This window comes from Microtus oregoni, unplaced genomic scaffold, assembly GCF_018167655.1.
Source record: "Microtus oregoni isolate MIOR12 unplaced genomic scaffold, Mior012 000027F_ref0000203, whole genome shotgun sequence".
Taxonomy (NCBI): domain Eukaryota; kingdom Metazoa; phylum Chordata; class Mammalia; order Rodentia; family Cricetidae; genus Microtus; species Microtus oregoni.
Genome location: NW_024543086.1, coordinates 19891785 through 19915285, shown reverse-complemented (window position 1 = coordinate 19915285; position 23501 = coordinate 19891785). Strand labels below are relative to the sequence as shown.

General features: G+C 51.6%; 5 protein-coding genes, 1 long non-coding RNA gene and 2 other non-coding genes across 9 annotated transcripts; 3 read left to right on the top strand and 5 right to left on the bottom strand.

The window, feature by feature from the left end:
- Positions 1–111: 111 nt before the first annotated feature.
- Noxo1 (NADPH oxidase organizer 1) lies at positions 112–2402 on the top strand. 2 transcript variants are annotated; one of them, XM_041676535.1, is made up of 8 exons: positions 112–394; positions 486–566; positions 738–810; positions 901–1078; positions 1220–1401; positions 1600–1713; positions 1866–1983; positions 2077–2402. In XM_041676535.1, the coding sequence occupies exons 1-8, from the start codon at positions 329–331 to the stop codon at positions 2306–2308; spliced, it is 1044 nt and encodes a 347-aa protein (XP_041532469.1). In that variant the 5' UTR covers positions 112–328; the 3' UTR covers positions 2309–2402. The 2 variants fall into 2 exon arrangements, with proteins under 2 accessions (XP_041532469.1, XP_041532468.1); XM_041676534.1 differs by having other exon boundaries at positions 735–810.
- Positions 2403–2592: 190 nt separating this feature from the next.
- Tbl3 (transducin beta like 3) lies at positions 2593–8740 on the bottom strand. The gene is made up of 22 exons (XM_041676533.1): positions 8588–8740; positions 7192–7243; positions 7014–7109; positions 6881–6928; positions 6636–6777; positions 6471–6555; positions 6221–6391; positions 6073–6148; positions 5896–5989; positions 5631–5812; positions 5402–5543; positions 5234–5292; positions 5029–5132; positions 4407–4554; positions 4088–4318; positions 3933–4003; positions 3696–3852; positions 3560–3618; positions 3242–3345; positions 3084–3155; positions 2821–2979; positions 2593–2727 (listed from the first exon to the last, which is right to left on the bottom strand). The coding sequence occupies exons 1-22, from the start codon at positions 8626–8628 to the stop codon at positions 2618–2620; spliced, it is 2403 nt and encodes an 800-aa protein (XP_041532467.1). The 5' UTR covers positions 8629–8740; the 3' UTR covers positions 2593–2617.
- A 5114-nt stretch (positions 8741–13854) lies between these two features.
- Positions 13855–17800, bottom strand: Rnf151 (ring finger protein 151). The gene is made up of 4 exons (XM_041676589.1): positions 17699–17800; positions 15570–15715; positions 15177–15273; positions 13855–14406 (listed from the first exon to the last, which is right to left on the bottom strand). The coding sequence occupies exons 1-4, from the start codon at positions 17798–17800 to the stop codon at positions 13936–13938; spliced, it is 816 nt and encodes a 271-aa protein (XP_041532523.1). The 3' UTR covers positions 13855–13935.
- Positions 17801–17969: 169 nt separating this feature from the next.
- Positions 17970–18354, bottom strand: LOC121463797. Its single transcript, XR_005976473.1, has 2 exons — positions 18220–18354; positions 17970–18065 (listed from the first exon to the last, which is right to left on the bottom strand). It is a non-coding gene; the product is annotated as an uncharacterized LOC121463797 (long non-coding RNA).
- LOC121464089 lies at positions 18133–18259 on the bottom strand. The gene has a single exon (XR_005976492.1). It is a non-coding gene; the product is annotated as a small nucleolar RNA ACA64 (small nucleolar RNA).
- Positions 18355–18440: 86 nt separating the features above from the next.
- Positions 18441–20413, top strand: Rps2 (ribosomal protein S2). Its single transcript, XM_041676276.1, has 7 exons — positions 18441–18578; positions 18732–18911; positions 18987–19076; positions 19231–19338; positions 19602–19935; positions 20105–20196; positions 20290–20413. Exons 2-7 carry the CDS (start codon positions 18735–18737, stop codon positions 20368–20370), a joined length of 882 nt encoding a protein of 293 aa, XP_041532210.1. The 5' UTR covers positions 18441–18578; positions 18732–18734; the 3' UTR covers positions 20371–20413.
- LOC121464086 lies at positions 19400–19533 on the top strand. The gene has a single exon (XR_005976489.1). It is a non-coding gene; the product is annotated as a small nucleolar RNA SNORA64/SNORA10 family (small nucleolar RNA).
- Positions 20410–22720, bottom strand: Ndufb10 (NADH:ubiquinone oxidoreductase subunit B10). Its single transcript, XM_041676277.1, has 4 exons — positions 22471–22720; positions 20990–21128; positions 20712–20851; positions 20410–20595 (listed from the first exon to the last, which is right to left on the bottom strand). The coding sequence occupies exons 1-4, from the start codon at positions 22616–22618 to the stop codon at positions 20492–20494; spliced, it is 531 nt and encodes a 176-aa protein (XP_041532211.1). The 5' UTR covers positions 22619–22720; the 3' UTR covers positions 20410–20491.
- Positions 22721–23501: the final 781 nt, after the last annotated feature.

The following is a 23501-nucleotide window of genomic DNA, read 5'->3' as shown; positions in this document are numbered from 1 at the left end:
CCGAGGGGGCAGGTGAGGCGGAGACAGCACTTGGTCAAGTAACTGCCTACCTCCTTTCTTCAGCTGGCTAGGGGAGGAGAGGCCCCCGGTGGCAGTTCCAGTACAAAGGACTTCATTTATCCTCCCACCTGCCCTGGCTTGCCCCTCCCCCAACACTAGTCCTCCGGTGATGAATCCTTAGATTTTGTGCTTGACGAACAACCAGGAAACTGAGAAGTTTCCAGGTGTGAACGCTCTGCAGGGACTCGGGTTTAGGGCAGTGCGGGGAAATTCCATTTCACTTCTTCCGGCTGCTCTGAGCCCCTTCGAGCACCCAGCAGAAGGCACAATGGCAGGTCCACGACACCCGGTATCAGCGCATGCGGTAGCCCTGGTGCAGATGGAGCGACTCCAGGTAGAACCACACGGCCCGCCCTCCTCCCCTGCCCGAAGGGTAAGGTGACAAAGTCTGAGGGGAGATGGCACCTCCACTTTTCCTCACGCAGACATTTGTCTTCTCCGTGCGCTGGTCAGACGACAGTGATTCGTCTGTTCTCAGGAGCTGGGATGAGTTCAGGCAGCTCCAGGTGAGTAACACTGGGACTACTTCAACTGGGGGGGCTCACCCCCCAATCCAGAGGCCTCTAGATACACGACCTCCCTGCCTGCTTGTAGGAACTCTTCCAGGGACCCTTCCTCCCTCTCCCTGGGGTTCTCTCCACTTTTGGAGACTGATGCCTGCCTCTCCCCCTCAGAAGAGCCTTAAGAAAATCTTCCCGGTGGAGGCGGGCCTGCTCCGGAGATCTGACCGCGTACTTCCCAAGCTTCCTGGTCAGGCCTACAGGGGTTACAGGGTGGTCACAGGGGAGGTCTGGCAAACAAGCGTGGGGGCGTGGTCCCAGTGTGTTTCCGTCCGGGCAGATGCTCCACTGCTGACGCGCCGGGGGCATACTGGCCGAGGCCTGGCGCGGTTGCGGCTGCTGAAGACCTACGTACAGGCACTGCTGGCAACCTCCGAGCACGTATTGAGGAGCTCGGCGCTCAGTGACTTCTTCGCACCCAGACCTCTGGATCTGGAGCCTATGCTGCCTCCGGGCAGGTGACTAATATACACCCTTCTCCCAGCCCATGCACTTGTTGGAAGGGCGGATGAGAAGGCTGGGCTGGCCTATGCATAGGTGGGGAGAGGGGTTCCCATCCTGTCTTCTCATTTTTCACACGTGCTGGCTGCCCTGCCCAGCCTGGTGATCCTGCCCACACCAGAGGAGCCGTTATCTCAACCCGCAAGCAGCCTTACCATTCATAGCCTGGAGGCTCAGAGCATGCGCTGTTTACAGCCATTCTACACCCATGACACAAGAGACAGGCCTTTTCACACAGAGGCTCAAGAAATTCTGGATGTATTATTTCGACATCCATCAGGTAGGGCCACAGTATTAAGAACCTGGGACAACTGGGTGATGGTGGCGCGTGCCTTTAATCCAAGCACCTAAGGCAGAAGCAGGTGGATCTCTGAGAGTTCAGGGCCAGTTCCAAAAACAAAATAAACAAAACATCTGCTCTCTGACCAAGATGGGTACAGGCCTTGGCATCTGAGCCCTTTCCTGGCCTCTTGAACAGGCTGGTGGCTGGTGGAGAATAAGGATCAGCAGACGGCCTGGTTTCCAGCTCCCTACCTGGAGGAGGGAGCCCTAGGCCAGGACCAGGAATCAGGCCTGGCTTTGCAATGCAGAGGTATGAGACCATCCCTACCATAAGCTCACCATTAAGAATGGGCCTGCAGCAAGGCTGAGAGCAAGCTCAGGAGGGAGGTGACAGTGGGGCACCAGGAGAAAGGTCAGGACTCTGGCCTTACAGTTCCAGTGACCCCCAAACACCCACCCTAGGGATGCAATTCTGTGCTACTCAGGCCTATGAGGGCAGTCGTACTGATGAGCTATCAGTGCCTGCAGGGGCACGCGTGCATGTGCTGGAACCCTCAGACCGCGGCTGGTGGCTGTGCAGGTACAGTGTGCGTGTGTTGGAGCAATGGCAGGTGCTGCCTGGCAGGAGGGGCACATCAGGTAAATCCTTAACCAAGCCCTGCCTTTCTCGTAGGTACAATGGCCAGGAAGGTCTGTTTCCTGCAGTGCTGCTGCAGCCTGAAGGGCTGGGTTCCCTCCTGGGCAGGCCAGGGCTCCCAGATGGCAGGGAAGACAAGGTGGCTGCAGACAGGCCTGTTCCCCCTGTAGTACCAACTCACCCCTGTGTGAGTACCATTCAAAGCCGATGCTGCACCATCACCCGCAGGGCACTGGGACAGGACCAAAGGACCCTGGGTTCCCTTTGAGGATTTGTGTAGCCCTGCAGAGAGGTTGTATTGTCAACCCCAACCATAAGCAAAGCAGGGATTCAGACCTGCCAAGAGGGTGGGGCTGGATGGATGACAGGGCCAAGGGGCCACAACTTCCCATTTTCTCTAAATAAAAGTGGAATGATTTCACCTAATCTCATTGTGCCATGAGGGCTTGAAATGGGGTGGGAGGGCTTGAACTTCTACAGTTGAAATTACGGTGGACCAATGTGGCCAGTGATTTTGGGGGAGACTGGTCAGATTCATATGAGAAGCAGAGATAGAAAAGTGCAACTTTTATGTGCCTCACAGGGCTGGGGGAACAGCAGGGAGTGGGGACAGCTTCATGTTGTGCCACAGGAAGTCCAAGAAGGTGGCTGCTTGTAGCGTCCGGCTAAGCCGCTGAAAGTGCCGCTCTGGAGGAAGACAGAGGAGTTGGGGCTGGGGGAAGAGGGGGCTGTCTGCGAACCCACCAGGGGCGTCCCAGGGTCTAAGGCCATGTCCCATACCGGTATAAGGCAGCAGGGCCTCCAGTGTACCCCGCACCCCGTCATAGGCCAGCAGCTCCTCGGGGGCCTCATGCCGCAGCAGCACACCCAGCACAGCCTGGGCGTCGTGACAGTGTCTGGAGTTGGTGTTCCACGTGACACAGAAGCGCAGCAGGGCCTCTGTGAGTATAGGGACAGACACCCGGTTTATTGGGCCATTCCACCGTGTTCTGCCCACCAGGTCACCCCCTCCCCTGGCTGATCCCTTCCAGCTTGCCCACAACCTTTCTGGTCTCGTCGCAGTTGGAGCACAGTGGCCTCCAGCTTCTCACAGGCCTCAGGATCCCTCCGGATGGCTGTGAGAGGGAAGTCAGCTTAAAGAAAGGGTTTGTTGGTCCCTGGGGCTATCCCAACCCCAGCCTGCACTGGGGCAGGTACTGACCCTGGATAACAGTCAGTACAGTGTGGGGGCGGTCCAGGGAGATGGCAAGTCCTAGTGCCCGGAGATACCGCTTCTCATGGAGCAGGTTGTCCAGTTCTTGCTGCCTGGTGGGATAGAAGAAAAAGACATCAATCGGAGACACTGGCTGGGCCCAAGAGCCACAGGTGTGAGTCCTACCTCAACCTGCTTCCTATGCCTCACAGGGGCTACCGCTGCTGAGGGCTCTAGGAGATGCTATGCTGGAGACGTGCAAGGGTGCTGTGGGCATGAAGAGGTCTGCTGAGGGTATGCAGCGGGTGCCACTGAGCCCAGACTTACTTGATCACCTGCTCTTCCCGTTTGGCCTGCTCTTCTGCCTGGTCGGCCTCTGTCACATCCTGGGATCAAATTAGGATCAGACAAGCCCCAGTGCTGTCCCATGCCCTGCCTCATCCCACCCCTTAGGATTCACAACCTTCCAGAGAATGATTCGGGAGTCACTGCCCCCAGTGATGGCGTGGTCATCTAGTCGGCTACAGTGCAGCCCCCAGACCTTATCTTCATGAGCATCCAGTGTCCGTACACACTCATTGCTCTTAATGGTCCACAGCTTCAGAAGCCCATCAGAACCACTGAGGTTGAAAACGGAAGGACTTAGTTTTGAGGCATGACCCCCCACTACACACCCCCAGCCCTCTCCTAGCCCACTCACCTAGACAGCAGCTGTGAGCCACGGCTCACAAAGGCCACCTTCAGCACAGAAGCATCATGGCCCTCAAAGGTCTGCAGGGGAGAAAGAGAGGAACCCAAGCCTTATGAGTATGAACTGTTACCAGAGGGGGAAACAGGATAAGGGGAAACACTTACTTTGAGACAACTGAAGTCCTGCAGTGCCCAGAGCTTGATGGTGCCATCAGCAGAGGCTGTGGCTAGCACCTGGTCTGTGGGTGAGAACTGGACATTCCAGAGGCCACGTCGGTGGCCGGAAAAAACACCCAACAATTGGCACTGAGGCAAGGCCCAGAGCTTAGCTGTGCGGTCCTGTGAGCCCGTGGCTAACAGCTTATCATTGGGGGAGACAGCCAGACTGTTGATGTCCTGGTGATGAGAGCAGGTGGTAAAACTCAGACACTCACTCCAAGCTAGGGATCAGTCACACCCCATCCCAGAGGCCATGTGCGGCTACTTTGTCATGGCAGCGCTGGGTGGTCTGGGACTGCAGAAGCATTGGGCCACTGTCCACAGCTGTGTTCTTGGACAACAGGGCTTCAGGGAGGGGCCACAGCTTCACAGTGCAGTCCTGGCTGCCCGTCACCAGGAAAGATTCTTTTAGCCTGTAGCCAACAAGAAAGGGAGACATTGTTCAGGTCCAAGGACACTGTCTGCAGTATAACAAGCTCTGGCCTTCCAGACCATCATCAGGACCAGAGGGATCATCTCAGGATGTAGATTGGTCTACATCGCCCCCAATGCCTCTACTTGCACCACCTATCCTTAGAGTCACCACATCTAGCAACTGGTTCCAACCAGAGTCAAACTCTTAGTGAAGGTCACCTCCCCCAGCAGGACCTTGTTCAGTGCCATTTTGTCTGTCTCAAGTCCTTCCTATGTTGTCCACCTTCCAAGGCCACTTCCAAGAAATCTGCCATGGCACCTGAGTCTCCTTGGGCCTCTTCTCTGTTCTACATCCTTGTGAAAGCCTCAGAGTGTGGTCAAACCAGCACACCCATTCTCCACCCTGGGCTAGAAACCAATGGCTTGGGCCTCTACCTCCTTGGATACCCCTGGGTCCGGTCCTGATCCAGTACCTAGAACAGCAGATAGTGCCCACGCTGTGTGTGTGTCCGGAGCCCTGAGCGACACAGGCCACCTGGCCAGCCTTGTTCATCCTCCAGATGCGTATGCTCTGATCCTGTAGACAGTAGGGATGGAAGAAAGGCGATGGGTCATGGGGCCATTGCCTTTGTTTTCACTTGGGAGGCCTGTTCCTTTGTATCTCGTATGGAGTCTCACCTTGGCACAGCTAGCAAAAAGCCACCCCTTCCGGAACACATCCAGGGCCAGGACAATGTCTGGAAGAGAGGGGAAGAGTGGTCAGAGATGAACTATACAAAGGGGGCAGGGAAGGGAAGCTGTCAAAGCCAGGCTAAGGTGCCAGGGATGTCAGAGGGCATGACCTGCCTGTGTGACCGTGGAGGATCTGACAGGCCAAAGTCTGCAGCTCAAACACTTTTAGGCAAGGGCTGTTGGAAGCCACGACAATATGAGAGTCATTGGGCCCAAGGAACCGAACATCCAACACCTCCTCGCTATAGCCAGCAAACTGCGGGAGATAGGAAGGTCATAGTGAGGGCCTGTAAGAAAGGAAGCCTAACCCCCAATCCCTGCACCGGCAGAAGGAAGTGCTAACCTGTTTCTGAAGCTGTAAGGAACGTGCCTCATAAAGAAGCAGGTTGTGATCAGTGGTGACCGTGAGGAGCAGGCCCGCAGAGCGGGCCAGGGTACAATGGGTCAGCTCCTGCCCTAGTCCTGGCATCTGTGGCTGGGTGTACACACACTGCCCAGAAGCAGCCTCCCACACACGGAGGATCCCTATATGAAGACAAGGCTGTTGGGGGATGAGGTCCACAGGCTTCTCCCCGCCCTTCATGTACATGTGGCCAGCCTCCCCACACCTTGGTCACCAGCTGTTAAGAAGTGTAGGCCTGAGTTCTTCACACCCAGCTCAGGTGCCGGCTCCTCGGGCAACAGCACAGCAGCTTCCACGCTCTGTGGATGAGCAGGGTCAGGGCCTATACAGCCAGGACTCCCATCCCTGCCCCCTTCGCTGGCCCTGGCTTGTCAGGCCATACCTCAAACACCGGCACTGTCCTCTTGGCCTGGTAGCTCTGAAGGTCCCAGACTATGCAGATCTTATCACGGCCAGAACTGAGGAGAAACAGATCCCTCAGTTCCAGATCCCTCCCCTTCCACCCGAGCCCTGTGTGGCCAGCCGCTGACCTGAGCATGGTATGGCCATCCTCACTAAAGGAGAGGGACGTGACAGCACTGTAGTGCGAGGTCAGAATGGCCAGACACGAGCGGTCCTGCAGGGACCACACACGGATAGAGGTGTCCACGGCTGAGGAGAAGAGCAGCAGACGAGTGGGGTCTGGATGGAAGGCCACCAAACTGGAGCAAGATAGAGACGAATTAGCCGTACTTCCAAGGGCGGTACTTCTAGCCACCCTTCCTCCACCGACCCACTCACTGAACGACACCGGGGGAGCCTCGGAGGTGGTGTGTCCCATAATGTTGCACAATGTCCCAGACACGTACGGCGCCATCACAGCCACCTGTGGGAATGTTTGAGGTAAAGGTGTACAGAGTCCTTGCCCTTGTGCCCTCCAGCACCCCCACCTAGCTGGGGTCCCACCTGTAGCTAACAGTGTAGAGGTGGTGTCGAAAGCCATGGAGGCCACAGGGGCTGTGTGTATCGCCTTCCACAGACGAGTGACGGTGCCTTCTCGCCAGGCCCACTGAGCCAGCAGCAGTGCCCGGCTGGCTGTTACCAGGACCTGGGGGCAGGGTAAGACAGTACAGCCAGAGGATAAGACACATTTGCCAATTCAGTGTGGAAGGGAGGTACCAGCGCTTACCCACCACCCCTACCCATCATACTTCATCATTAGGACTGAGGTCAAAGGCAGTAATGTCCTCTTGGTCCTCCTAAGGGGAGAGTGGGAATACAGAGCGCCATAAGAATATGCTACCTTCCCTTCAAGCCCCTCACACCTGCCTAGCCTGTCCTCACCTGCTCCAGGCTCCGAAGCAAAGCCCCTGAGGCCACATCTAGGATGTTGACTTTGGTACCACAGACACAAAAGAGGTAATTGCCGGTCTGGTCCAGCTAGGGACAAAGAGGTCTCAGTCAAGGAACCACTCAGTATTCCCTATCCCTTTGCCCCCTAACTGCCCGTGGAGATAGTTACCTGCGCTTTCCCGCCCTTGTAGAAAGGTTCAATCTTTCGCTCAACAGCATAGCTGGAAAGAGAATACGATACTGAGTGATTGCCCAAGTCCCTCGGCCCATTCCACGCCCTGTCCTGGGTGTTCTCCCAGAGATGAGTCAAATCCTTGACCTTGCAGAGTACCTAGGCATCGGCAGGAACCTAGAGATAAAAACTAATAGCTCAGCCAGGCAGTGGTGGCGAGCGCCTTTAAACCCAGCACTTGAGAGGCAGAGGCAGGTGGATCTCTGTGAGTTTGAGGCCAGCCTGGTCTACAAGAGCTAATTCCAGGACAGCTAGGACTATTATATAGAGAAAACCTGTCTCGAGAAAAACAAAACAAAAAACCTACACACAAAACAAAAAAACAACAAACAAACAAAAAAACCCTAACAGCTCAGAGGGTGGATGCTATCATCACTTTACAGAAAGGTTGAGACTCAAGGCTAGTTGGTGATCATGCCTCTTGGCCTTCAAGGGGTGGTCATATAACTTGAAGAGGTAGGCCTGAATAAGGTGAAGGCAACAGACCAGGCTTCGGAAGAGAGGCTTTTGGGGGCTCCCTGCTAGCTGTGGGAGGCCAGAAAAAGGTAACACACTCTCGAGGTCTTCACCAGTGAGGCCCAGCATGCCACTACACTACCAAGTCTCCCTCCTCCTGCCTCAGCCTCATTTGGTTTCTCCCCAACTAGCTGTCCTCTTTCCCATTTTCTCCACTGCTTTGGTCCAAGCCAAGCCACTGCAGTTTCCTGGGAGGTGCGGGAAGTGGCCTTACCAAACTCCTTACTGGGTGCCCTGCCTACCCTTCCATCTCTATTGTCTAGTGCCCTTTAGAACAGTCGATGGGTGACATCGCAGTGCTCAAAGCTTCCCTTCGTCTCACGTGCTTCCGCGACCCTGCCCAGGAAGGACTTCTGCCCATCTTTCTGAACTGTCAACTTGTTCCTGGCCCAGGTCCTGTGACAGGTCTTCTGCCTCTATCCTCTATGTGGGCTGGGCTGGTCTTCCCAAATCCAATGCTCACCTCCCGCAATGCCCCCAGCCCCAAGTCCACTCTCTGGAGGTCTGCCCATCAGGATAAAACCAGCCTCCCGTGCTCTGCACCCAGTGAACCCACCAACAGCGGTGCTTTCTTTGCTAACAATAATCTAATCTACTCAGCGACCGGTAAAAACTGTCTGGAAACTACACTACGGATAAAGGCAGGGCCTGTTCCCATCCTAGCACTAAACAGAGCTGCACACAGCCAGGGGGGCTGACTGAGCACAGGCCTCAGCCCCCTGTATCACCGTGAACGCCCTCCTAAACTGGCTCTTCCCGGTTCCTCAGACAGCGAACCCGTCTCCCTTCGCCGCCGGCGCCTCCGCCCAGGGCTTACTTGGCTTTGAAGCGGCTCACTCCGGCCGCAGGCTCGGCCATCTCCGAGTGCAGTCGATTCCTCCAAGCTCAGCAGCCCTTGGCCGCGTGAAACAGACAACGCGGTGCTCTGTACTTCATGGCACGTTCTGATGACATCACGAGCTGCAACTACTTTGACATCATCAGTACTCGCCCTGGGAGACTACTGTGGGTACCGGCTTTGGCGACCGGAAGTGGAAGCTGAAAGCAGCGGCCAACTTGCTGAACGTCTTGCATTTTTTGACTACTTATTTACTATTTTTTTAATTTATTATTTATTTTCATTTTGTCTTTTCTTTTTTTAAGAATTATTTATTTATTATGTATACACTGTTCTGTCTGCGTGTATGCCTGCATGCCAGAAGAGAACACCAGATCTTATTACAGATAGTTGTGAGCTGTCATGTGGTTGCTGGGAAAGGAACTCAGGGCCTCTGGAAGTACAGCCAGTGCTCTTAACCTCTGAGCCATCTATCCAGCCCTCATTTTGTCTTTTCTATTTATTTGTTTTAATTTTGTCTTGTTTTTTTCTTCTTTTTTTTTGTTTGTTTTTTTTTTTGTTTTGTTTTGTTTTGTTTTTTCGAGACAGGATTTTTCTGTGCAGCCGTGGAACTCGCTCTGTAGTCCAGACGGGTCTCGAACTCATGAAATTCCTCTGCCCTCTGCCTCTCCAGTGCTGGGATTTAAAGGTGTGGGCTACCAACACCCCAACATCAGGCTGTCTTGTTTTCTTTTCATTAAAAAAATATTTGAGCCGGGCGATGGTGGCGCACGCCTTTAATTCCAGCACTCGGGAGGCAGAGGCAGGCGGATCTATGTGAGTTCGAGACCAGCCTGGTCTACAGAGCTAGTTCCAGGACAGGCTCCAAAGCCACAGAGAAACCCTGTCTCGAAAAACCAAAAAATAAAAAAAAAAAAAATATTTGAAACCGGATGGTGGTGGCGCACGCACCCTGTTTCTACCCTGCCCTCAGGAAGCAGAGGCAGATGGGTTTCTGAGTTCGAGGCCAGCCTGGGTCTACAGAGCTAGTTCCAGGACAGACAGTGCTACACACAGACAAACACTGACTCAAAAAACATGAATAAATAAAATTTAATTTAAGCCAGGTAGTTGTGGTAAACACCTTTAATCCCAGCACTTGGAGGCAGAGGCAGGAAGATCACTGAGTTTAAGGCCACCCTGGTCTACAGAGTGAGTTCCAGGGCTACTCAGAGAAGCCCTATCTTGAAAAACAAAACAATTTAACTTAAGGAAAATTCTGGTTATGTATTGTTAGTTTTAGGCTGGTCTGGAACTGTGTGGTAGCAAGGTTGGCTTCAGGCTCAAGATTTTTCTGTTTCAGGGGCTGGAGAGATGGATGGCTCAGTGGTTAAGAGCACTTCCAGAGCTCAGTGGTTAAGAGGACTTCCAGAGGTCCTGAGTTTAATTCCCAGCAACCACATGGTGATTCACAATCATCTGTAATGAGATCTGGCGCCCTCCTCTGGTGTGTGGGCATACATGGAGGCAGAATGTTGTATACATAATAAATAAATGAATCTTTAAAAAAAAAAAAGATTTTTCTGTTTCAGCCTCTGAATACCATACCCTCAATTTATCACTAAGTGTGTATGTGTATGCCACCTGACCTCCCACTCTCCATAGTGTGTGTGGAGATAGAAGACATGGAAGTAGGCTTTTTCTTCCACTGTGTAGGTCTCATGAATGAAACTCAGATTATCAGACTTGGTAGTGTTGGACCCTACTGTCCGATTACCAAGGAGGAGGAGTCGCCCCAAGAGACATCTCTCATCACAGCTGATGTAAAAGCATGAGGATTTTATTAATTCTGTCATGACAGGGTCCTCCAGCAGTCGGGAGGCTAGAAGACCCTGAATGTCTGGTACAGGCTATTTTTAAAGGAAAAAACCACAGAAGGAAGGGGTGTCAGGGGGTTGTCCTTTAACTATTATGATTGGCTTATTCAAAAAGGCTATTACCAATAATTGGCTGGAGAGTGGTTGCCAGATCAGATGAGGTAAGGGAAAACATCTGAGGGTCACTTTGCCCCTTCCCAGGGCCTAAGTCAAAACATCAGTCACTGAATCGATACCTAAGGGTTATCTTGCCCCCCTATTTAATAACTGAGATCTATTTGGAGAACATTCACAAGGACTCAGGAAGGTGATGGAACGTTCCCAACATTTCAGTATGTGTGTGGGTAATTGTTAGGTGCTTGGTTCCCAGAGGGGAAGGGGGAGCATTACTGCTGAGACTGAGAGTTGTCAGAAATGGCTTCAGAATTGTCTTACAGTTCTACAGTAGCAGGTACTTAGTGAGCCATCTCTCTGGCCCAGGCCATTTAGAGACAGGGTTGCTCTGTGTAGCTCTGGTCGTCCTAGAACTCCCTCAGGCTGGCCTTCAACTCTCAGAGATCTGCCTCTAACTCCCGAGCGTGTACAGCTCTTTAAAATGCTTCTGAGCCGGGAGGTGGTGGCGCACGCAGGCCTTTAATCCCAGCACTCGGGAGGCAGAGGCAGGCGGATCTCTGTGAGTTCGAGGCCAGCCTGGTCTAGAAGAGCTAGTTCCAGGACAGGAACCAAAAAAGCTACAGAGAAACCCTGTCTCGAAAATCCAAAAAAAAAAAAAAAAAAAAAAAATTGCTTCTGGCCTGGGCATGGTTGCAACAGTTTTTAATCCCTGCACTCAGGAGGCAGAACCAAGATCTCTTTAGAATTCAGGGCCTGCCTGGTATACAAAGCAAGTTCCAGGACAGCCAGAGTTATACACATAGAAACTTTGTTTCAAAAAATAACAAAACAAAGTCTACAAAGCTTTTGTTTTAAACTGCCAGGGGTTTATTTTAGGTCAGGAGGGTGAGAAGAAGCCAGCTATCTGGGAAGTTCACTATCCCGTGATGGGCGTTCTTGGTTCTCAACTTGACTACATCTGTAACTAACTAGGTAGATTATTTTTTCTTTCTTTCTTTCTTTTTTCTTTCTTTCTTTCTTTTTTTTTTTTGGTTTTTCAAGACAGGGCTTCTCTGTGTTGTCCTGTCCTGGAACTCACTATGTAAGAGCAGGTTAGCCTCAAACTCACAGAGGTCTGCTTACCACTGTTTCCTGAGTGCTTGGAATAAAGGTGTGGGCAGCCACCACCACCCTCCTGGTTAAAAGCTTTTATTTATTTATCTATTTATGTATTCACTTGGTTTTTCCAGACAGGGTTTCTCTGTGTATCAGCTCTTGACTTTCCTGAGGAACTTTTTCTTTTTCTTTTTTTTTTTTTTTGTTTTTTGTTTTTTTGAGACAGGGTAGAAACTTTTTCTTAATTAAATCATTTGAAGTTACTACCCAATTGTAATCTGAATTTTTTTCTTTTATTTTGGTTTTCTGAGACAAGCTTTCTCTATATATAACAGTCCTAGCTGTACTGGAACTTGCTCTGTAGGCCTTGAACTCACAGAGATCTGCCTGCTTCTATCTCTGAGTGAGTGCTGGGATTAAAGGTGTGCACTACCAGCACCTGGCTTAATCTGAATCTTTTGAGATGGAAAGATCCACCTTTGATCTGAGACACATCTTCTGGCAGCCTATAAAAAGAACGTGGGGGGCTGGAGAGATGGCTCAGTGGTTAAGAGCATTGCCTGCTCTTGCAAAGGTCCTGAGTTCAATTCCCAGCAACCACATGGTGGCTCACAACCATCTGTAAAGAGGTCTGGCGCCTTCTTCTGGCCTTCAGGCATACAGACAGAATATTGTATACATAATAAAAAAAAAAAAAGAACGTGGAAGAAGGGTGCTTGCTCTTTGCCTGCTTGCTTGCTGGTTTCACTAGCCAGTCCTTTTTCCTTTCCTCTCTTCTTTCCTCTTCCTTTACCTTTCCTTTCCTTTTTCTTTTCCTTCCCTTCCCTTCCTTTTCCTTTCCTTTCCTTGCCTACTTCCTCAGGATTCTGGTATATACTGAAGACCATCTGAGACATCAGCTTCGTGGAGTGAACACCTACTGGATTCTTGGACCTTCCCAATGGTCACTGCTCAGCAGTTTAGAACACTCATTCTTGAAGAGGACCTGGGATTGATTCCCAGCAATCACATGGTGACTCACAACCATCCATAACTCCGTTTCCAGGGTACTCAATGTCCTCTTCTGACTTCTAGGGCACCAGGAATGCATATACAAACATTCATACACTCCAAGTGGTGGTGGCATACACCTTTAATCCGAGCACTCAGGAGGCAGAGACAGGTGGATCTCTGAGTTTGAGGCCAGCCTGGTCTACAAAGTGAGTTCCTGGACAGTCAGAGATACACAAAGAAATTCTGTGTCAAAACAAGAAAAACATTGATAAACATGAAGTCAATCTACAGAGCTACTTGTGGCCAGGCATGGTGGTACATGCCTTTAATCCCAGGCCTTGGAAGAGGGTCTAGGATCCTTGTGAGTCTGAGACAGCCTGGTCTACATAATGTTTTAGTATAGCTAGGACAGCATAGAGATCCTGCCTCCAGAGGCATAGTTTGTCTTCTGGAAAGAGATCTCAAATTCTAAAAGCGTGTCAGACCACCTTACAGGATATACTGACTCACATAATGATGGGTCAATAATTGGACCACACCTTTTTTTTCTTGCATCTCTGTGGAAGCCAGAAGAAAGCATAAGTTCCCCTGGAGCCCTGGACTAGAGTTACAGATTATATTAATAGCTGGATGCTGGGAATCAAACCTGGGAATAAAATCCAAGTCCTCTAGAAGATCAGCCAGTGGTTTTGTTTTGTTTTTTGTTAGAGACAGGGTTTATCTGTATAGACAGACTGGCCTTAAACTCAGAGATCATCCTGCCTCTGCCTCCCGAGTGCTGAGATTAAAAGTATGTACTGCCACTGAATGACATGTCATCTACTCTTGATTTAGAGTTTTGAGTTATTTGTGTAACTAGCTAGGAAGCTATTAGGCCGAGAGAAAAGCGGAAAGAAGAGTGAGTTCAAGAAGGGAACAGCTGCCGGCCGGTGGTGGCACACGCCTTTATTCCCAGCACTCGGGAGGCAGAGGCAGGCGGATCTCTGTGAGTTCGAGACCAGCTTGGTCTACAAGAGCTAGTTCCAGGACAGGCTCCAAAACCACAGAGAAACCCTGTCTCGAAAAACCAAAAAAAAAAAAAAAAAAAAAGAAGGGAACAGCTTTGCAGGGTCTACTCAGTGGTAGATCCAGTCAGAGGAAAAAACGTCTGGGGGAGGAAAATGCCATTGTCTGGTATTGAAGGTTAGCAGAGGTGACAAGGACAACAAAGAACAGCACACACAGGATATGAGGTGGGCTAGGCCTGGGCTTAGCGTCTATATAACTCCTTTATAAGACACCTTGGCCCTGCACACCCCACATCTCAGCCTCCTGGGCAACCCCAGTTTCCTGTGCCCTGGAACTCAGAAGCAGGGAATCATCCTCCAGGAAGTCGCCCAGCTGTGCCAGCTGCCGGCGGATGAAGTTGGTGGTGCGGTGCACCCGACGCACACGCCTCAGCAGGCTCAGTAGCAGGGTCCGGTTGCGCTCGTGGCGCTGTTCCCAAGCATCACGGAGCTCACGGTAGCAGTTGTGTTGCTCACCCTCCGAGGCAGCCAAAGTGGCTCCACAGCCTAAGGGGCAGCGTTGCTGGCCATCCTGCTGGCAATGCTGGCGGTGTTCATCCAGGTCCCCACGCAGAATCCGTGCAGTACAGCCCTCATTGGGGCAGGTCATCAGCTCAAAGGGGCATGAGTTTTGGTGACTCTTGCGATGAGCCAGAGGGCATGTCACCAAGCAGCCAGCTGCAGCGTTCTTGCACTAGGGAGTATAAGAAAGCAGGGTGTGAATTAAACTAGGTTAAGGTATTGTCACGTGGGGCTCCTGTATAATCTCTAATCTATGATATTCCCTGACAGGGGAACAGTGAACTCTGGAACCTCCTATGCTTTCTGTTTGCTTGCTTTTTGGTTTTTCAAGACACGGTTTCTCTGCAGCTTTGGAGCCTGTCCTGAAACTAGTTCTTGTAGATCAGACTGGTCTTGAACTCACAGAGATCCTCCCGCATCTGCCTCCTGGGTGCTGGGATTAAAGGCATGCACTACCACTGCCCGGCTTGCCTCATAAGCTTTTTATTGGTTTTTGGAGACAGGGTTTGTCTATGTACTCTTGGCTGTCCTGGAACTTGCTCTGTAGACCAGCTGGCCCTCTCAAACTCAGATCAGCCTGCTTCTGCTTCTTCAGTGCTGGGATTAAAGGTGTGCGCCACCACACCTTGCTGCCTGCTAACTTTTTGATTCCAAGTTTCTCCATTTTGTAAGTTAGAGGGCCAAGGGCTAGTGACCAGGCACTTTATCTCTGAAATTCATTTATGATTCCCACATTACACCTGAAGTTCCAAGGAACCAAGGAAGAATAAGCAGCTTGCCCAGTCACACAGCAAATGGTAGACCCTAATTCATGTCTTTAACCATGTCTATGACCTTTGCCTTCTACTCAGTTCTGACAAGGGGCTTCTTGACAACTCTTCTGGCTCTGCTCCACCCCCCCCCCCGCCCCCAGGACAGGAGTGGATGGATGCCCTGAGCTACCTTGACTTGTAGGCGGCCAATGGTTTTCCGGAGTTTATTCACTTGGACCATCTTTCTTCTTTTCACCTCTTGTCTACAGCATGGACAGGAGTTTTGTCTAGAAAGAGGTATCAGTGTGATGTTGGAAGTGGTAAAGTCATGTGACTTCCAGAGCAGCCTTCATGGGGGCAACCCAGCTAGTCCCTCCTTTCTGGCTGGAGGAGACATCATGGGGGTGGGGCTAGAGTGAGGATGTGGGACTTCAGACACCAGAGAGGGAGGCACACACATTCTGAGTGTCCCAGATTTTGCAGCTGAGTCTTATAGCCATTGGAACCCAGTTTTGGATAGCCCTTCCCTTCCCATTCTTGGCTGCAGGAGTTGCCCCCCACCCTCCTGGATTCCCAATGGCACCTGGCTAGCCACTGGAAGATGCACTTTTTGCAGAAGATGTGACTGCATGGCAACCTCATTGGCTTCTTGAGAACCCCATGGCAGACGGAACACAGGAAGTTGTAGTCAGGAGGGCTGGTAAAGAGGTTGAGATCATACCCACCACTCTGCAAAGGCCAGGTCAGTGTTAAGGCCTGGGTGAGACCAGACTCCATGCCTCCTGCCCCCAAGCACTCATACCAACAAGATACCTCAGCAATTTTTTTGGTAGGGAGGCAAGCTACATGAAGAAACCTAATTACAGAGCCCCCAAGGACCAGACCCCACTTCAAGGGTGAATCTGTGGGAGTTGACTCTCCCAAGATTTGACTGAAGAGGCTGGGAATAGCTCAGGCTATACCACCTAGAGCCTTCTGAAAGGTGTTCTTGTCCCATAAAACAGCTGGCATCCATTCTCAAGCGTGAGATACCATGGATTCCTGATGGCATCAGGGCAGGTGGAAAGAGACCCGGGGCTCACCATGATCTGCGTCTGGACGGCAGCTCCACTGAGGCTTAGCGGTCAGGAGTGTCCATTTCACAGCACATGGGGATTGACATCACAGTGGCATTGTCTAGCTTTGGCCAATCACAGCTCTGGCCCAGGGCCACCTTACCCTTTCCCTCTGAAGGTGGGTGGTAGAGTAGCCTCAACTCAGGGTAGTCTATGGTTTCTCCCTTGCCGCCTAGGTTTTGGCTGACAGCTTCTAGTTCCCCAAGGCCAGCAGGATCACAGGGATTGAAGCCTCCTCCATTATCATCCCTTCCCAAGGACTAGGCCATCCTGTAAAAGAGCCCAGGCTTTTCAACTTAACTGTAAAACCAAGAAACAAAAAAGGCCTTGGTTTTTGGAGACAGGGCTTCTCTGTGTACCCCTGGCTGACCTCAAACTCAGAGATCCACATGCTTCTGCCTCCCAAGTGCTGAGATTAGAGGCATGCACCACCACCACCTAGTTAATAAATTTTAGTATACGTGTTGCAGTTTCTTCTTTACTATAACAGTCTCCATATTAGTATAGAGGTCACACTGGCCAAATAACCATAACTAAGCAGAATACAAAGGAGGCCTACGGGAACAGTAGCGGAGCCACTGACATTCACAGACAATCCGCTCCTTCAGCTGCAGGCTTGGGAGATTCCAAAGCACACACCAAGTAACTACAAAGGTCACTCCACCATGCAGCTTCTAGGTCATCTCTGATGGGGTAGGACTGCTGTTTTGGGGCCGCATATGCTCAGTGAAGTCACACACTTTGGCCATCACTGGTGCCCTATTTGGGGTGGACAGATGTCTCCCTAGGGAAAAAGATGCCAACACATTCCTTCAAGATCACTTTTTGTATAGGTGGTCAGGTCAGTCATTTAAAAAAAAAAAAAATTATATAGTGTTCTGTCTACAGGCCAGAAGAGGGCGCCAGATCTCATTACAGATGGCCGTGAACCACCATGTGGCTGCTGGGAATTGAACTTGGGATCTCTGAGAAGGCAGCCAGTCTCTTAAGCCTCAGCCATCTCTTCAGTCCCTAGGTGGTCACTTTCTAAATAATTTTAAAATAGTTGGGTGGTGGTGTTGCACACCTTAATCCCTCCAGCACTCGGGAGGCAGATGGATCTCTGAGTTTGAGGTTAGCCTGGTCTACAAAGCAAGGTCCAGGACAGGCTCCAAAGCTATACAGAGGAACCCTGCCTCAAAAAAAATATATATATAGCCGGGCGATGGTGGCGCACACCTTTAATCCCAGCACTCGGGAGGCAGAGGCAGGCGGATCTCTGTGAGTTCGAGACCAACTTGGTCTACAGAGCTAGTTCCAGGAGAGGCTCCAAAGCCACAGAGAAACCCTGTCTCGAAAAACCAAAAAAAAAAAAAAAATAATTAAAAAATAAAATATAACCCGGCTTAAAGCTGTCACATAAACTCCCTAATTCTACCTGTATAGTGTCCAAAACAGTTGGAAACCCAGGTGTGATCTGAGCATTTGGAAGGCTGAAGCAGGATTGTTAAATTCTATGCCTTCACTGAATACAGACCAAGACCTGCCCTCCAAACAAAAACAAAAAAGCTATGCCCGGGGCTGGAGATGGCTCAGAACCGGAGTTCTTTCAAAGGACCTGGGTTTGGTTTCCAACAGCCACATGGACGCTTTCAACTACACGAAACTCCAGTTCCACAGGATCCGAGGTCATATCCATGGGGACATCAGGGACGCACATGGTACACATACATACATGTAGGCGAAATAAAAACACATTTTAAAAAAGCTAGTTTTGAAAGAGATCCGACTGCGTCTGCCTTCCAGATGCTGACCGCTGGGACCAATACACCTGGCCACGAATGCATATCTCACTTAAACTGAAAGGAACACCCCAAAACACAAATACATACACGGAAAGTTAAACCACTTTATTTAACAGGACGCCGGAACCCTGCCATTTTCGCGGGCGAAGCGGCGGTAGCAGTCTCCAGATCCGGTGGAACCTGCGGAGAAATGACGTGGTTAGGATCGATGGCACCAGCCAGGCAGCCAGAGCGGCGAGGCGATCCGGAGTGTAGGGGCCTGGGTTTCACCCTCCCACACTGGGGCAGCGGGCGGTGAGCTGAGGCCCCTGTGGCTCTGGGCGCCGAATCTCACCTCCGGCCACAGCCAATGCAGAAGATGATTTTCAACGAACGCCCATTTACCGGGACAACAGCGAACGCGGATAGAGGCCGGTGAGGCGCAACCTACCTGACACACAGCGCGGTGAGACACACTCTTGAGCACGACGGGGCCCGAGAGGCGCCCGCCCGAGCTCTTTATAGTCCCGCCCCGTCGCGGCTTCGGCGAGGGAAAACGCGCAGGCGCAGAGAGAACGTGGCGGGGGCGGGATAACACTCAGCCAATTACAGCTCGGGATGATCTGCGCCGGCAGTCGAGATATCGCGGCGCTTGGTGCACTATAAAAACTCCCTTCCGCGCACCCTTGCTCTTCTTCTTCTTCTGGAAAACACGTGAGTCTGTGTGGCTGGGGCGGGCGTGAGGCCTGGGCAGTGGAAATCCGAGGACATCCGGAGCGAGACACCCCTAGCCGGAAAGACCGGCTTCGGAACCCCAAGCGGCCGCGGCGTTTAGGGTCCTGCTGAGTTGCTTCCTTTTGTCTCTAGCAAATGGCGGATGACGCCGGTGCAGCGGGAGGGCCCGGAGGACCCGGGGGCCCAGGATTAGGAGGCCGTGGCGGCTTCCGCGGAGGATTTGGCAGCGGTCTGAGGGGCCGCGGCCGTGGTCGAGGCCGTGGCCGAGGCCGAGGCCGCGGGGCTCGCGGAGGTAAAGCTGAAGACAAGGAGGTAGGTCTGGGCCGTGGGCGGGCCGGGCCATGCGCTCTTGCCTGAGGCAGCCTTTTGACTGGCGTCTTCCTGCAGTGGATTCCCGTCACCAAGCTGGGCCGCCTGGTTAAGGACATGAAGATCAAGTCCCTAGAGGAGATCTACCTGTTCTCCCTGCCCATTAAGGTACAGACACACCTCGGTGCTGAAAGGTCGCTTGGGGTGGGAAGGTTGCTATCGTGATGACCCTCTGCTGCCACATCCGTTATCGGGGTGAGAAGACTACTTGGCAATAGCTTCCTTTACTATCTAGTGACATGTTTCCCACTATCTGTTTTAGGAATCTGAGATTATTGACTTTTTCCTGGGAGCTTCCCTAAAGGATGAGGTTCTGAAGATCATGCCCGTGCAGAAGCAGACGAGGGCAGGCCAGCGGACCAGGTTCAAGGTATTCAAGTCTGTCCTTTGGCAGGGTGAAGGTTTAAGATCAAGTGGTGGGGTTGAGCAAAACTCTCTCACTCTGCATAGTCACACTAGGTTTCACCCGTGTGACTTTCGTACCGGGAGAGAGAGAAAAAGAGTTCCTCAAGTACCTTGGATTGGCCTCCCAGTGGCCTCTCTTGCCTAGAGGAGCACCACAGATCCTAGAGTCGAGATATGCTGGATCTGTGAAACACCACCAGCCATTCCACCTAAGTCTCCTCTTCACAGGCTTTCGTCGCTATTGGGGACTACAATGGTCACGTAGGTCTCGGTGTCAAGTGCTCCAAGGAGGTAGCCACTGCCATCCGAGGGGCCATCATCTTGGCCAAGCTTTCCATTGTCCCTGTGCGGAGAGGCTACTGGGGGAACAAGATTGGCAAGCCCCACACTGTTCCTTGCAAAGTGACAGGCCGCTGTGGTTCTGTGCTGGTGCGTCTCATCCCTGCCCCCAGAGGCACTGGCATAGTCTCTGCTCCTGTGCCCAAGAAGCTACTGATGATGGCTGGCATTGATGACTGCTACACATCAGCCAGGGGCTGCACTGCCACCCTGGGCAACTTTGGTAGGTGGATCACACACAGGCCATGGGTGCTTGGTGTGTTTTTAAGGGATGGAGATCGGACCTGTCACCAAAGTGACCTCTGCTCCAAGGAGTGCAACAGCTCCTTAGTGGGAGGGACTTTTATCTTCAGAAATCAAGCCACCAACCCTTTTCGCTTTTTTTTTTCCAGCCAAAGCCACCTTTGATGCCATCTCTAAGACCTACAGCTACCTGACCCCCGACCTCTGGAAAGAGACTGTTTTCACCAAGTCTCCTTATCAGGTACACTGATTTAGCTGGTGTTGGTGTTGGCTGGCTTTGACTTTCTTCAAGAGTAGGGAATGTGTTGTATTAATATTTTACTTCTCTTTTTAGGAATTCACTGACCATCTTGTGAAAACCCACACCAGAGTCTCTGTTCAGAGGACCCAGGCTCCAGCTGTGGCCACCACATAAGGGTTTTTATACAAGGAAAATAAAAGTGAATTAAGTCTGTTAACATTTATTTGTCTCTTGCATTTATTTAGAGGACAATAAAATAGGTAGGGTACACCCAGTCACGAGAGTTCTTGGAGTCCTAGGCAGCAGCCGATTGCTTGGCAGCCTTTCTCTCTTCCAGCATCCTCTGCTTCTGCTTTGCCAAGCACTTTCTGGCAGAATAATAGGCTCCCAGGTCATAATCTGTAGAAGAGATGGGGTGGAGAGAGCTTGTTAAAGGATGGGAATTTGGGTGAGGTTTTAGCGGCTAGGAAAAGCCATAAGATCCCAAACCCTGGAAAGAGCTTAGGGTCACTCACAGCGGTCATGGAAGGCTTTAGCCACCTTGTGGAACTGCTCCAGTTCCTTGGCACAATTCTGCTTTGAGCTCTCTCCTTCTCTCTGTTGACAAGCCTTAAGTCTCTCCTGGATGATGTTCATAATTTCCTGGTCAACTTTGCTGAAAGAACAAGGGCTATCAGTGACTGTCAAGAATTTGAAAGGATGGAGGCTTGTTCCAGTTTGTATGGGTTCTTTATTGGAAGGGGGGTATGCTGGATAAAGCCATTCAGTCAATTGTTCCCTGCTGTGAACTTACTAGTCCCTTCTCCATTGCATCTCAGCCTCAAAGACACACAGGATATCACCCTCTTTGCATTCCGTGATGTCTGGCACACGTCGGTACTGCCGGTGATAGTAGTAGGTTCGGTTCTTGGCATGTTGTCGCTCAATAAACTCTGCAAAGAAAAACACCTCAAACTCAAGGCCTGTCTGAAGTCCCAAGGTTTTACAGTAACAGGCACCTTCAGTGGCATATCTCACCTCGTGCCCCTAGCCACCTTAGAGGGCAGGTCCTTATATACAAGAGACATAGCTGGGTATTTAGAACGCAGTTAGGCCTATGTGCCCCACAGTACAGATAGGGTTTGAACAGGCAAGGAAGCTCCATTGGGAATTCAGCAGTAGGACCCAATGTTTTCCATTGGTTAGTTAAAGAGCACAGGGTTCACACACGCGTTTAGACATCCTAAAATGTTACTAAAAAATGAGCTGACCTTAATGCAGTAATCCACCTGGCACTGGCTTGAAAACTTAACTTTTCCTAAGCCAAGGACCATCTGTAAACCTGGGGCAGTGACTTGTCTGGGAAGCTGACAAAAGTATTTGCTATGTTGTCCTGGACAATAATGAAGGTGCTGTATCAAATAATCTACCTTAGCAGAGCCTCAACACTTGGAAGAAGGAAAAGCAAAAACAACCACCTGAGTATGCTCTGTACCCCAAATGCTTAACAGATGAGCCGCTTAGTCCACTGGACATAGTGCCCAGCATGTCCCAACTGTTTACCATGCTGGCAAACTGGGCCATCAAGGGTTGAATGGAGCACTCTCTGGGACCAGGGATAAAGAGCAGTCATTTAAAACACAAACTTTGGACAAATGAAGCTGTGACCCAAAAAGAACGAATGAACACCCTGCCCATGCAAATGGACAAACACCGTCCATTTCAACCGGGGCTTACTGGCCGGCTACTCGTGACACAGAGATGACTGGTGGTGGGCTAGATTCCTGACCACTACCGTTTTGTTTCCTTTCAAGACAGGGTTTTTCTGTGTAACCCTGGCCGTCCTGGAACTCGCTCTTTAGATCAGTCTGGCTTCGAACTCATCACCGGCCCTACCACCACCCGCCCAGCTTCCCGCTACTACCGTTTAAAAGAGCGACCAGGGTCAAGAGTAGTCAGGGTTCTGCTGAAGGCAGAAAGAATTATGGGCAGGGTGTAGTCCCGCAAAGGGGACTATTCCGCGGGGGCGACGGGAGGGCCTGGGAAGTGGTCTGGGGTGCAGCGGGGAAACAAAAAGTGACGGCTCGGTTCCGGGGTGTCTCAGATTCAGTGTCATAAGTGCACTGGGGAGGTTAAGAGACAATTTGGAAAAGGAAAAAGAATCGATTTAGACTCGGGGGCTCTGGATGAGGGGCAGCAACATGCATCGGGTGGTGGTTCCTGGGGACGGGAACTGGACGTGGGATCCGTGGGGGACCAGGAGCTACTGAGCGGGCGGAATCCTAGACCCTGTACCTCTCACGAGGGTCACGGGCCGGTCCACGACGAGATCGAAGGCCTTCATAAAGTAGGTCAGGGGGTTGGGGAGCGAGGTTTGTGGCGAGGGAGCCGGCGTGCGGCGCGGGGGCTCGGGGTACACATCCTTGTCCCAAGAGTCCGGCATGGGTGCAGCAAGCCCTCCCCGCAGACCTTCAATTTCGCTCCGCGTCCGGACCAGCCCGGCCAGAGGACGCGGAGACCTCTACGCCTGCGCGGAAAGGCGGCACCGCGCCTGCGCAGTGCTTAGCCGCGGGGCACCACGGGATCGTGGCCAGCCTCTCGGGCACCCCCTTGTGGTTCCTAGCGCTATTCCACAAAGGCAAAGTTCACCAGACGCTACGAAGTGCTCTTCCCTGAACCACCAGCTAAGTCAGCAGGGAGCAAGTAGAACACGACTTGGCAAGAGAACACACACAAATCAACAAGTAATAGAAACAGCAAACGCCCTCACTACTCCAGGAAGCCACTCTGGACTGCCCAGCCGTCTGGCCTGTTACGGGCTCTGCTGGTGGGTGCCAGTGAACCTGGGGGCTTCTCTGAAAAGGCGGGGCTTGTCCCATTGTAGTCTGTGGGGGGAAAAGGGTCTCCTACCCTAGGCACGGAGTACCTTTTCCTGCTTCTGGGGGTTCTCCTCTAGTCTTCAGCTCATGTGCCCCCAGCTGTCCACTGTCCAGGACTGCACTGCCCAAACTCTGAGTTTACGTGTTTAGAACTGGTTTTGCAGCCTGGGTAGTGGAAATCCTTACCTGTCATCTTGGTGCTGGTCACCTCCTGCCAGTGCTGGGGACTAAGAACATAGAGCTATCACCTGCGGTGACTTACCAAATCTAGTATTACACAAAAATCAGTTTATGACACTAAAGTCAGACCCACAAATCTTAACATTTTGGTAGCATAGACAGAATCTTTTTTCCCCAAAGACTGGGTTTCCTTGTAGCTTTGGAGCCTATCCTGGAACTAGCTCTTATAGACCAGGCTGGCCTTGAGCTCACAGAGATCTACCTGCC